At 45.7% G+C, this 13,602-nt stretch overlaps 1 protein-coding gene across 1 annotated transcript; it reads left to right on the top strand.

Moving 5' to 3' along the window:
* The first annotated feature begins 699 nt into the window (after positions 1-699).
* Positions 700-7,267, top strand: EPCAM (epithelial cell adhesion molecule). The gene is made up of 9 exons (XM_021540169.4): positions 700-859; positions 1,197-1,304; positions 1,889-2,129; positions 2,411-2,476; positions 3,681-3,744; positions 4,145-4,246; positions 4,413-4,610; positions 4,999-5,040; positions 5,677-7,267. The coding sequence occupies exons 1-9, from the start codon at positions 793-795 to the stop codon at positions 5,716-5,718; spliced, it is 930 nt and encodes a 309-aa protein (XP_021395844.1). The 5' UTR covers positions 700-792; the 3' UTR covers positions 5,719-7,267.
* The last annotated feature ends 6,335 nt before the right edge of the window (positions 7,268-13,602 follow it).

Below are 13,602 nucleotides of genomic sequence, written 5' to 3'. Positions count from 1 at the left end.
CGAAAGTGTTTATTCTATACAGATAAGCGTTCTGTCTTTTAATTTCTGAGGAATTATCAGAATTTATGTCAAGCACGGAGTAGTTCACACAGCACCCCGGGATGCGAACAAAGCTCACTATAAAGTGCGAGTATTCCCTGCCTGCTCGCAGCTCGCCGAGAGGGGAGTGGAAACTCCTCCTGCCTGTCCCGAGGGAAGAGCCCGGGGCCACCAGGCCAGGGCAGAGCCCTCGGGACCGCCGCGGCGCTCCGAAGGTCAGCGGCGGGCGCGGGAAGCCCCGAGCCGGGAGGGCCACGGGCTCTGCTCCCCTGCCGTGTGTCACCGGGCAAACACGCCCGGGACTCCCGGCCATGAGTAACACTTTCCCCCGGGCGGCGGGGCCGCTGTCCCCCGGCTCCCCGCGCAGGCGGGGCGGTTTCACAGCCCAGGTAAGAAGCGGGCACGGCCGCTTGAGGACGGCCCTGCCACCGCCGCTCCCCCATCCCATTCCGGGGACAGGCGCTGTCGGGGCCGGGAGCGGGCCCCGCCCTGCCCCAGCCAGTTTCGCCCAGGTGCGGCGGGAGGAGGGGGCGGCGGTGGTTTAAGAGCAGGCCCGGGGGAGGAGCCGCCGCTGCCGCTCCCCCCGCGCGTCCCAGGTGTAACCGGAGCCGGGAGGGCGCGGCGCAGCCACCAGCACCTGCGGAACCTGTCGGGCGGCTCAGAGCGCTCCGCCGCCGCTGCCGCGCACGCACCGCTCCCTCCGTGCCCGCGGCCCCAGGACTCTCCCCGGCCTCTCCGCCGCCCGCCCCAGCCATGAAGCCGCTCTGCGGGGCTGCGTTCCTGCTGCTGCTCCTCTGCGCTGCCGCCACCGCCCAGAGCCGTGAGTGCCCGCACCCCTCTGTCCGCCCGCTCCTGACCGAGCTCCCCGCCCCGGGACCCCCTCCCGGGCCGCTCAGCTGGGCGCCCTGTGCCGCCGAATGGCGACACCATCGCTCCTTCCCCTTCCCGGCCCTCCGCCGGGGCGCGGAGCGGGCAGCGGCGCCCGCCCCGGTAGCGCCGCTTTGTCCGCGCCCCGAGGGGAGCCCCGGCGCTCGGGGAGGGGAGGGCGGCCGGGGGGAAGCGGGGGGTGCGGGCACGCCACGCCCGGCCGCTGAGAGGCGGCTTTGTCCGTCCTGCCCCACGGCGCTGTCCCGCTCACGGCCGCGCTTCCCTTGCAGCGTGTGTCTGCGAGAAGAACAAGCGTGTCAGCAACTGCAGGTTGGACAACAGCGGGCAGTGCCGCTGCGAAGCCATCGGCTCCGGAGTCGCCGTGGACTGCTCCACCCGTGAGTACAAGGGCACCGCCGGCTGGGTGGCACGGAAACGAGCCCGCAGAGCGCCGGGGATACTTGTTACTTGTATATGGGGAATGTCCGCTGAGTTCCCAGCAAACAATAGAGTTCTTCTTCCTGGTCTTCCAGGTCACCTGGTGTTGGAAAATAAGCGTTGAGGGTTTCTCTGCTTGTACTGATGTAGGCTCACGCCTCCTCCTCAATATTTGTTCTGTGTTGGCAAGAATTTCTGGAAGATGAGTGTTTAGCTTCCTTGCAAGCACATATCCTCATTTTTCCTACAAATCTAGAGGGGGCAGAGCCTTGTGGCAAGACATCATTCTGATCTCAAGCTCAGCTGTGAGAAATGGAAACTGTAAATCCTAAGGCTGGACTTGTTAGGCCTTTGCCTTGAGAGGCTGACGTACCCCAGTTGTGTTGATTCTGTGTACCACCTACACATTAGACATCTGCTCTTCCATGTAATGGCTTCGAATCTGGTTGCTGCTGATGTAACCTTGTGTTTGTAGGAACTTGGAGCTCTGGTTTGGACATGCGTGGTCTGGTGCTGCATAACGCGACTTTCTGGTTATTTTTAGTGACTTCAAAATGCCTGCTGATGAAAGCAGAAGTGATGGGCTCCAAATCAGGTCGTCGTGAGAAACCAAAAGATGCATTTGAAGACACTGATGGTCTCTATGATCCTGACTGTGAAAACAGCGGCGCTTTCAAGGCAAAGCAGTGCAATGGAAGCACCTGTTGGTGTGTGAATACCGCTGGGGTCAGGAGAACTGACAAACATGATACAGACTTGAAGTGCAACCAGTTAGTCAGAACGATGTAAGTCTTTCAACAGGGTGTGCTGTGACATGAAAACATTCCTGTATGAGGCTCTGCCTTGTGTGAATGATGCACTAGGGATGAATGAAGATGGAGCAATCAACACTTGGTTACTTGGCCAGGTTTTTTTCTTCAGAAACCAGGAGATATTGGGGGGGGGTTTGGAACAGACTTTGCTTGTCTTGGCTTTGTCTCATTGTTCTGTTTTTTTTTAGCCTGGGGTTAGATATCTTTGTTGTGTTTTATATGCGTGTACTTCAAGAATATTCATTGTACTTCAGGTGGATCATCATTGAAATGAAACATGCTGAGAGAAATGCTCCTCTGAACGCTGAATCTTTAAAGAAGTAAGTGATGATAGTAATGTGTCATGGTCCTAATGTATGCATGTCCTAATAGATATCTAGTGTATTTCTAAAGAGTTGCTAAAAGCATTGTCAGGCCTGTGAACTCACTTGTAAGAAATTTTAGAAGCAAGCTGCGGGTTCTTCACAGAATTGCTTTAATTTGTACGGGAAACAAATTAACTGCTAAAGAGATTCCCTTCCATTTAAAATTGATTGCTAGGTTTTTCCCCCCATCAAATCAATATACTAAAAGAAATTGAAGGTAATGGATGAAACTGTTCAGAAAGTAAACTGACATAAATGGCAGAATGACCACATAGAAGCAGCAGGAGAAAAATCAGAGTTTAGTTTTTTTTTTTTTTTTAAATTCATTTTGTTAAAGCCCCACTTGTAGCAGTTAGATCACCTCCTTTCCAGAACAAAAGGTGCTGCTCTCTAGCTCTTCCGACCTCTTCAAACTGGTAAAGCTCTTTTGTCCAACACAGGTGTTTATTTTACAGTGAGTGCATCTTCACTGTTAGGAGTTAATTGAACTCTAGTATGAGGAGAGTGTACTGGGTTTGGTTGGGACAGAGTTAATTTTCTTGGTAGCAGTTGATATGGTGCTGTGTTTGACCAGTGACCAAAATGGTGTTGATTAATTCACCAGTGTTTTAGCTGCTGCTGAATAGCACTTACATAATGTCAAGGCCTTCTCAGACTCTCACTCTGCTGCCCCAGGGATTAGGCTGGAGATGGACGAGAGGCTGGGAAGGGGGAGAGGGCTGACCTGAATGGACTGAACAGATAGCCTATATTGTATAATGCCATGTTCAGCAATAAATCTGGGGGAAAGTCTTTTTCCAAGTAGCTTTGCTCAGAGGTTGTCTGGACATTGATCTGTCAGTGATGACTGATTGCTTTTACATCACTTGAGGTTTTGTATTTCCCCCACCCAGCCCTTTCACTTCCCACTATCTTTATTTTAACCGTTTAGGGTTGTTTTGTTTTTCATTTTTTCCCCCCTGTTTTTGCCCTTCTGATTCATTCCCTGACCCTGCTAGGGCAAAGTCACTGGGAGACTAGGTGAGGGTTTAGCTGCTAGGTGAGATCCACCCACCAGAGAGAATGGAGAAAAAAACAGTTACACCAGTCTTCTCTAATTGTCAAATGATATATGTGAAAAAATACTGTTTTTACAGCCATGGCTTTCATGTCCTTGCAGGTTTTTCACGGATACCATTACCAGTCGTTACCAGCTAGATGGCCGCTATATAGCCAATGTGCTGGTAAGGGGCACATAAAGCTTAGTAATATATCAGAACTTCATTTTGTTGTGAGTAACTTTAAAAAGTCATGTTTGACTAATGCAATACAACATGAGTTTTAGTAGAAGCTCTCAAAATGGCGAACAGTTAGCAAATAGCTGTATCTGAACAGAAATGCTGAGAAATGACACTGCTCTTCTTAGTCTGTAGATAACTTCTTTGCTTCACTAGAAAAGTGGAATTTGAATCCTACTGTAAACAGTTGGCTTGAGTTCAAGAACCATAAACTTGATCGGGGACGCAAGTTCGCAAACTGGATCATAATGTTTTGGTGAATATTTGATAGCTGGATTTAAAGTACCTCCTTCTTAATACCACACTGGGGTTTTTTTTGTGGTTTTTTGTTTTGTTTTTTTTTCAGTATGAAAACCCTTACATTACTATTGATTTGAAACAAAATTCCTCAGCCAAATCCGTTGGAGATGTGGATATTGCTGATGTGGCCTACTACTTTGAGAAAGATGTAAGTGTGTCATGGGTCAAATCTGCCAGCGGCTGGGTGTGTGTCTTGCACTGCGCTCAGGAGTCTTGGCTGTGCACTGGCTAAAGCAAGGTGAATTACTCCTGTGATGAGATAAATGCTGTACTACAGTGTGAATGAACAAGTCTGTATTTCCTCTCTGCTTTAGGTGAAAGGTCAGTCCATCTTTCATAGCAATGCCGGGCTAAACATCAGCATTGACAACGAACCAGTGAAGTTTGAGAAGACAGTGGTCTACTATGTTGATGAAATAGCACCAGAGTTTTCCATGAAGTCTCTGACTCCCGGCCTCATTGCTGTCATTGTAGTGATAGTAGTAGCAATAGTGGCTGCAATTGTTGTCCTGGTAAGTTCTAACAAAGCTGCCAAGCAGAACTGGACTGGTAACAATTTGAGAAGCACACATGTTTGGATTCTGATGGAAAGTCTTTGTAAATTGGCTTGCTTCTTCAGACGTGGGAGGTGGGAAGTTGGTGATGGGCACACTGTCACTGTTTCAGGTTACAACTGAAGGGTGTCACCCAGAAAACAAGTACTGGGAACAATTCACAGAGGTGAACAAGGTGCTTCCTGTTTTAAAGTAGTTGAGAGTAGGTACAAACAACCTCATTTGTATGTACCTCAGTTTGGAAGGATGGGGAATGGGCAGGTTTGAGTTTGTGTTTATAAAGTCAAAACCAGATAAAGTTACTTGTATATCAAGACTTAAAAAATACTGCATCCTTGTGTTACAGGTCCTGACAAGGAGGAGGAAAGGGAAGTACGTGAAAGCCGAGGTAAGCAATTGGTTTGTGGTGGGGAGGAGGCTGACCACAACCCAGAAATTTAAGTTTGCTGTAGATTAGAAGCTCACTTTGGGTGCTTCAGATATGTTCAAGGAGACTGGAAGTATTCAATTTGTGCAGCTAGTTTTCACTTCTGTGTAATTCTGCACTAGTTTCAATGGAAGCTGGTGATGTGCCTTTCCCAGGGCTGAGGGGGTGGGGTTCAGTTTTTCTGCAAGTTCTATTTTACATATGTATAGCAAAGGGCTGTGAAATCCACAGGAAGTGCTGATAGTCTTGTTCTGTGACAAGACCTTTACTGAGGTATTTGCATGGATCTCACCATTTCCTTGGAGGAGCTGCCTTCCAATGGAATAGCAAATGGTGCTTGACACCAAGTGTGGAGCCTTTTGTGGAGGAATCCAAACAATGCTGTAGCTAAATAGTATTGTCTGCTTCCTGCATGTGCCCTAAGTAGTGCTTTTTTCCTTCTTTTTTTTTTTTTTAGTCTAGTGGGTTTGTCATGATTGGTTCTGTTAGTGTTGTGTCAAATCCATTTGCTACTTAAAATCTGGGCTGTTAAGTCCCAATGACTTAAAGTTTAGAAATAGCCCAGATGTTGATCTCCCTCTACCTCCTCCCCTTCAGATGAAGGAAATGAACGAAATGCATAGAGGATTGAATGCTTAACTAAATCAACTGAAGACAAGCCAGATTCACGAAAGAAGACAACAAAAGCATTGGAGGCATGAATCTTAACTCTTAATTTCCTCCTGCAAGAGAGGCAATTGTGCTCACTTAATGATCGTAAAAGCTGGTAACAACCAAGACTGGTAACCATTCAACTACTTTTACTATTTGTTGAGAGTTAAATGCCCCATCTTACTCAAGTAAAACTTAACTATTGCTCCCTGATTTTATTTTTTTTTATGATGATGAAACGAGTTGACAACTACTGTTACTAGGGTTTTGGAGCATACATGCCTAAGTGGTTATTTTACCCTTGTGGGAGTTTTATTGAAAGTAATGATTTTGTAGCCATGTTGTAATGAGACTTCTCCTGTATAACTGAACACAATGTTTTTATGGCAGTTTGTACATATTTGAAGTTGCTGTAACTTTTTTATGACTTGAATTAATAAAACTTTGAAACATGCTTCTAATTCTTCCATGATGAAATAATAATCTTAAGTTATCATGCTTACAAATTTGTAGTTTGATTCCTTAAAGCAAGGAACCTCAGCATAGTTGAAAATATTCTAGAACTCCAATTAGCAATTTTATTAGCCATCTAGTATCTCAGTAGCATGATATTTTTTCTTAAAGCTGTGAAAAGAATGCAACAAGAGTGAAATGATAATACACAGATTGTTGTATAAAAAATCAATAGGCTGAGAATGCAGTCATTTCAGGAATTCACAGACTCATCTTTCCAATGCTATATAGGTGTTTAAAATAAGCCTCTAACCTAGGACATGTCTGGTGCAGGGCTGGGGTTGGGCTAATGGTGGAGCTGGGGGAGAGTAATTTACCCCATCACTGTGATTTTGTCTGTGGCAAAGCTGCTGCACAGCAAGGAGCTGTTTCTGCTGTTATTCCTGTTCCCTGCCATAGCTGTGGACCCTATTTCCATAGGCTCTCAGCCTCCCAGGACATGAGAGCTTGCTTTGCCTGTCACTAACCTGTCCTATGGATGCTGGCTAGCAATCCCTCCAGCATATCTGATTTATAAAGGAAATGCTGTAACTCCTGTTGCCAAAGAAATAATGAGAGGCAAGATAAGGAACTGAATGACAGATCTTGTTTCTAATGTGGTGTTCTGACCCACCCTGGCTAAAACAGGAAAAGTAGGATAAGCTGCAGGGAGGATATTTTATGTACTGTCCATGAAATTAAATGTGAAGCATGCCCCATCAGTGTGCCTGCTAGGTATCACAGGGAACTTGCTGATCTGTGGTGGTGTCACCTCCACTGTCACAGCTCACCAGTATCCCTTCTGCCTTTCAACAGGGTGGTACCTCACATGCATGCATTGCTGTGGTGGATATTGCACAAAAACTGTAATGTTTGGCAGCCTTTTCAGGCAGCTTTGTCAGTGATAACTTCTGCAGGGCAGGCTCTCCCTCTGCTGATCTGTGCCATTCCCTTTCTCCCCCAGGTATGTGGGTGGTCTGCTGAGGTGTGGTGAATTTGTACAATTCTGTGAGCTGTTAACCAAATAAAGCCAAGTTTTCAGTAAGGTGGTCTTGTGGTGAGCTGTGTGTATTATTGTCTTCCCCAGTGCTTCAGTCTCCATCTCCCCTACTTCCTTAACCGTCTGCAATATGGTATCCTCACCATTTCATTCTTCTCCCCGATATTCTAATGCCATTGTTCTCTCTCCTCCTCCCTCCCTGCCCATTTCACACCACTGTTTCTGGCCTGTGGGATGGAAAGAGGTGCTGTGGCTGGGCTGGAGCTGCACGTGTGCAGACTTGACTGGACGAGCTGGTCTGGAGCTGCTGTGTGGCCTGGACCTTGTCCCAATCGGTTTGTTTGAACATCATCTTCTCCCTGCTTTTCCCACACTACAGGGAGACATTCACACACTTTTTTTTTTTTTTTTAATTTGTTGGAGCTTTTTGTGTCAGATATGAAGCCTTAGTGCTGTGTTATGGTCTTCCTTGTCAAATTTGCCTGAAACTAACCAAGGGATTAGAAAACCAGAAAGTTTACAGAAATTCTTAAGAAACCATAGAGTTTAACTAAATCCACAACTGAAAGTAATGCAGTGTTTCTGAAGACAGTTACTATGGTACTAACATGGTGCTGCTCAGCTCTCAAAGTGATCAGTGATAGCTCTTAGAAGAGTTTCCTGTTCTAAATAGTTTTATTGACATATTGGCCTTTGTGTTTTTCTGTTTACTAAACACTGCACTTGCTTAGCTGCATAAAAGTATATGTTTATAGGAAAATAAAAATGGAAAAGGATGAGGGGGAAATACCTGAGAAATTAGTGTATTGGTACCCTGCAGTTTATTGTGTTTTATAGATTTTTATACCAAAAGAAGACTAATGTGATGAAATTCAAAGAGAAAAAAAGCCATTATTAGCCATTGTGTCAGCTCTCCACAAATGCATGTGATACCTCTTCTCAGATATAGAGCAGTATGGCAAAACATTATATGGTATTAAATAGCAAAATATTAAATGGTCTCTAATTTGATACTTGGATACTACTTTTATTACTATTGGAAAATAGCAAAATTAGAGTTTCCTGTAAAAGAAACAGACTAATAGAACTTAATAAAAGACTAGTAGTCTCTGCATCAATTTTTAACTATGTAAATATTTGGATACTTCCATTGCCTTATTCATTAACTTCCTTACGTGAAGGAGCATATTTTTAAAATCTAAAGTTCTACACAAAGTTGAGATACCACATTTCCTCTCATTTCACATAATGTCAATTTTGAGAAAGCATGTGAAGGGCAGATTAAAAGTGTATTAAGACTGGATTAATGAGGTTTTTGTGTTACATAGAGGGGTAGGCACAAACTGCAAAAATCCCTAGTAATAATACATATCTTAGTGTCTATGTACAACATGGGGAAATAGTGTTTGTATAGGCAAGTGCAATCTATTACTTCCTCGTGAATTATTACACTAGCAAATATGAATTATTACTGCTGAGTAAAATTAAATATATGCTTATGTAAAGAAAATGACACGCTTTTTAGAAGAGGGTATGCTAATAATATATTTGAGAAAGGATGACCAATAAAATCTATACAATTTTCTTCTAAGACCTGAGTAATGCCAAAGCACAGTTTCCACAGCTAGAAAATGAAAGGTCAGTGTTGCATCTGAGGGGTCTGTTGACAGTACTGTACCCATTACCCTCCTGAGCATTCAGAGCAGTTTGGTAAGAGAAATAACACTGTTTGTGAACCATGTTTATTTATAGCCTCACCTGCTGGACTTTGATCACAGTGACAGTGACTTTGGATGACATGAAATAGCCAGAAAAATATTCTAGGAAATTAAAAATGATAGCAGCTCTGCTGCTCCAACTTTACCAGTGCTAGTTAGGGAATTCCAGCAGCTCCCAGGAGAGGCTGCAGCCTGGTACAGCTCCAGCCCAGGGCATGCAGGCAGGCAGGCACACTGCAGGGGTGCCCTGTATGTTCAGAGTAGTTGATCCCAAACCCAGAGAGTTTTATGAACTCTGTTAAAATCCTTGTCTTAGCAGGGACGTGCAAGAGCAGACATGCACAAAAAGGAGGTGGTATGTGATGGCAGAGGAAACACTGATCAGTTGATAGTGTGTGAAAACCTCACACATGTAAGAAGTGATTTTTTTTTCTTTACTATCCTCTAAATACACTGCAGAATTTTTACACTTGCCTGCCAAGTAGAGCATGGCTGTGCCAAATCTGAGTGAAAAAAGTAAACAAAACAAAGTTAATAGGTTTTCTACTAGGCAAGAGCCATATTTTCTGTTTTCAAACTTATGTTATCTAAATATTCTTATCTTGTTAACGTTAAGTCTCTGCTGCACAACATGAGTGCACACACATCAGTCTGACACCAGATTTTCTGGTGACATCCCCACCAGCTCGAAAGCATTAGAGCTGCCACTGATCACAGCTGTATACCAATTAACCACTGGTGAAAATTAATTTATTTTTTCTCTTTTTTTTTTTTTAATTTTCCTAACTGAAAACCTCAATTTTCCTAACTAAAAACCCATTGTAACTTTCCTCTATACGCTACTTATGCCAAACAAGGCCAAAAAATTAATTAAGGTCTAGATTAGCAGCAGTTTTCCACCTCCCATAGGCAGAACAATCACAAATAGCTCATTCCCGTCGCTGCTGATGGGCAAGGGAAAAGACAGGGAGTGTGTTGCCCTGATTTTTAAAAGTGTTAAGTTTTCTTTTATAATTCTTTTGAAAGTTTTAAAGTCCTCATGAAACTTCTTTAGCCTTCTGATAATATTTACATATTTGAGAGTCAGAGTTCCCGCACGATTTCATGTACAAATAGAACAGTTTACATAGTTCTCTGTGGGTGGAGAGAAATGATTGAATGATCTTTGGACCAGTGCGGTTGGAGAGGTGGCAATTCCATCCTCCAATCCACGGTCACCTTTAGAATTCTATAAATACCAGATGTTCGAACACAACGCGCTCTTGTTTGAACTTCCCACGCTTCTGTGTGCTCGTTTCGCGTCCAACAGCGGCAGTGCCCTGTAGCAGCGCAGGGAAATGAATGGTCCCCGCTTGGAGCCGTCCCTGCCGGAGCTGCCCGGGAGGAACAACGGCCCAGAGGCACGGCGGAGGCTCCGAGGGCAGCTGATGGGTGCTGAGCGCTCCGTGCCAGCGATGCGGCCGCACCAGCGCTGCTCCCCGGCTGTGCTCGCTGCGCTGCAGCCGGCGGAGCTGCCCCCGGCAAAGGCTGCACCAGCAGCTGCAACCCGCCCCGGGCTGGGAAACGCCGGAACACGCAGCGATTACAGCTGAGCAGGCGTTGTTTGACCGCTTTGGAAGGTGACAATGAGGTCCCTGGAGTCCACCCTGTCTCCAGATGTTTGTATGGGAAGCTCCTTTTCTCCCAGTTCTATCTCCTGCCTTGTCTGCAACCATCGGTGTGTGCAAGACAAGCTGCCCCAGCTATTCAAAATGTGTATTCTGAGCGGACCTGGTATTATCCGTGCTTGGCAAGGTTGCCTGACACTGTGAGTGCATTCCCAAGGCAATGTACTTGTTAAATGACAGCTGTTCTGGCTGAATTTACCAGTGAGTATTGCTGCAAGCAAGCTCTTTTGGTGGAGAGAAATGTCAGACCAGTTTAGCTGCTTCTGAAAAGAAAGTTAGGAAAAGCACACTTATTCATACTGAAAAGAAATACATTCGGCTTGCTAGAGCAGTGTCATTTTCACTGTTGTTATGGAGATAAGAGGAAGATTAGATTTTGGGTTACTACAAAGCTGTCAAAGCTCTAGAGACCTGCCTGCTTTGCTCCTTTCTTCCTAAGTCAATTTAAGGCAGATTGGACTTCCTCTCACCACAAGAGCCACTGTGATCCTTCAGCAAATACATTTACAGAAGGGGTTTGAAAGTCTTTGCTGGGAAAGCTGTGTTTCCTCAGGGACACAGCACTGGATTTGGGGAGGATGTGGATGGGAAGCCAAGAGTGACACTGGGCAGGAATGAGGCAGGGACGCCAAAGCGTTCCCTGCGCTGGAACAGGCAGCACATGGCAACACCTTCAGACCAGGGTGGCCCAGTAAAAAGTTAGTTTAGTGTGAAAACCTGATGTAGTTCTTAAGTGGGCATCTGAGGGCCTTTTGGAAAGCAACTATTGATACCAAGAATTATAGAAGATGAGCACATTGATTCACCAATTGCAAAGAAGAGAGAAGCCAGGTGATAAAATCTAGAAACAGAGGTCCCAAAAGCATTCCTTAGCTGGAAACAGATGGAAGGGAAGGAGGAAGAAAAGAAGGATGAGAGATGAGTTTTGAGAAGCTAACTAATATAGTGAAGAAATGAGATAGAAAGCAATGGTGGGCAAAAAAGAGGATGTTCTGTACAAGTACACAAACCAGAACATCACATTTATGCAAGAAATACTGAGGCATGTAAAATAGAAGATATGTTTTGTCCATAGGTGATAGTGTGCACGCAGCTGGATAGGGATACAAGAATTTGGGAATTGGGATACTATGGTTTCTGATTGGAAAGATGAAAATCACTGAAAGGTAAGAGAAGTTTCCAAGAATACTTGACTTAGCTGATGAAACATGGCATTTTTGACAATTCTTAGACTGTAATTAACAAAAGAAATATTGTCATCTATACTGTTTCTATTCCTTTGTGCCTTTACAGTACAAGAAAAACCAGGCAAACAAAACAAAAAAGAAAAATTCTTAGGACAGTACCAGGAAAACAGCATGAAAAATCAAAAACATAAAGCATTCTGGGTATGAGAACCACCTTGTAGCCAGAGCTTGGTATGCCTCTGAGTGCCACAGGGCAGTCCCTGTCCTTTCTGTCCCTGGGCCAGGTAATCCCTGTGTGTAAATAGGAGTCAAGCCTTGGACTTTTTGGACATTTGCCCTGTTCCATGTGCTGCCTGGAAGCAGCAATCCCCCTGGAAGGAGGGCAAGAGCTGCTCTCTCATTGCTGGAGGGAGCACATGGGGTCTCTGGACACCATTCCTGCTGTACGCAGAGGGGGCCTTGTCACCCACAGCCCCTGGTAGTGTGACTGACCTGGGTGACAGCCCTGCTCTCAGCCTGTGCTCCTGGCAAACCGGACAGGATACTCTTCTCCTCATGGAGCACAGGCAGTGGCCACCTTGGCACCACTGCCAGGGGCATGCTGGTTGTCCAGCATGAACTTGGGCATTTGGAGGAGTACTGCCCAGGCAGGTGGCAGAGTCACCGTCCCTGGAGGTGTTTAAGGAAAGACTCCACATGGCACTTGGTGCCATGGTCTGGTCCACATGGCGGTGTCTGCTCACAGGTTGGACTCGATGCTCTCAGAGCTGTCTTATGAATGAGGTCCCTAGATGTCCAATGTAATAAACCACAAGATTAAAATTTAGCAGCAATTTTAATTGAGGTATAAAATAATAACACAATAAAATATAATCAAGTAGTTACAAAAAGAAATTTGGCATTGGTTTGGATAAAGCATAAGCAAAACTGACCAGGGTGCGGGAATGGCTTCCCACCCTGCCTCATGTACACAAGGCACAAGGATCCAAACACAACTTTTATACAGTATGCTAATACATATTCATCAGTAATTACCATCAATCTCCTCCTATTTCTGATTATTGAAATCTATGTCGCTACTGCATGGTGCATGCTTTCATTGTTGCTATGTGGTCTTCTGGTTTCTTGGGGGGTCTTCTTGGAAGAAGGCCAAAGGTCTTCCTCACATGTCCTCTGAATAACCTGGCAGGCGGCACATGCGCATTAAGCTTGGTTATATAAGTAAGTACTATGTTCCAATTAAAACTTACTTATTTCATAGATAAGACCACTATTTTAGACTCCCTGTCTGAAATGGGCCCAACTTTATTCGTATTCAAGATCCATCCTGCTCTGGGAGTTGTCTTCAGTTGATGCCAGTTGGTTTGGGAGTCAGTTCTTGATTTCCTCCATTCCCAAGGCCGAATCCAACTCCTGCATCCTGTTTCCCACCTGTATTCTTGAAGAAACCCATTTGCTTCATACCACTATTCACATATACTTTTCCAATTATTTTCCCAAATTATTGATATAATTAAAATTTTGCTAGCACGAATCACATCCATTTATAACATGTGTTTTCCAGCCCAAGGGAGTCTGTAACTCCGCGATGAACGCAGCACTGAGCCCCGGCCACGCAGCACCGGCGGGACGGGCCGCGCCTGCGCGCTGCCGCACCGCGGGCGGCGCGGGATGGGGGCGGGCGTGACGCGCGGAGCGGGCGCCGCAGCGATTGGGCGGAGCGGGACGGGTCGGGCGTGACGCGAGGCGCGGACCGCGCGGCGATTGGGCGCCGCTGCTGGCGCGCCGGCGCGCGCGGCGTGCTTGGC

The sequence above is a fragment of the Lonchura striata genome, chromosome 3, assembly GCF_050655825.1.
Source record: "Lonchura striata isolate lonStrDom1 chromosome 3, ASM5065582v1, whole genome shotgun sequence".
Taxonomy (NCBI): Eukaryota; Metazoa; Chordata; class Aves; order Passeriformes; family Estrildidae; genus Lonchura; species Lonchura striata.
Note: the sequence above shows the minus strand (reverse complement) of the source record. Positions and strands in the feature narration are given on the sequence as shown.

Excerpts from the sequence above, each read along its gene's own strand:
- EPCAM (XM_021540169.4), top strand. The coding sequence starts at position 793 with ATGAAGCCGCTCTGCGGGGCTGCGTTCCTGCTGCTGCTCCTCTGCGCT. Across the intron at positions 3,745-4,144 it reads GCTATATAGCCAATGTGCTG|TATGAAAACCCTTACATTAC; the intron begins GTAAGGGGCACA and ends TTTTTTTTTCAG. Across the intron at positions 4,247-4,412 it reads CCTACTACTTTGAGAAAGAT|GTGAAAGGTCAGTCCATCTT; the intron begins GTAAGTGTGTCA and ends TCTCTGCTTTAG.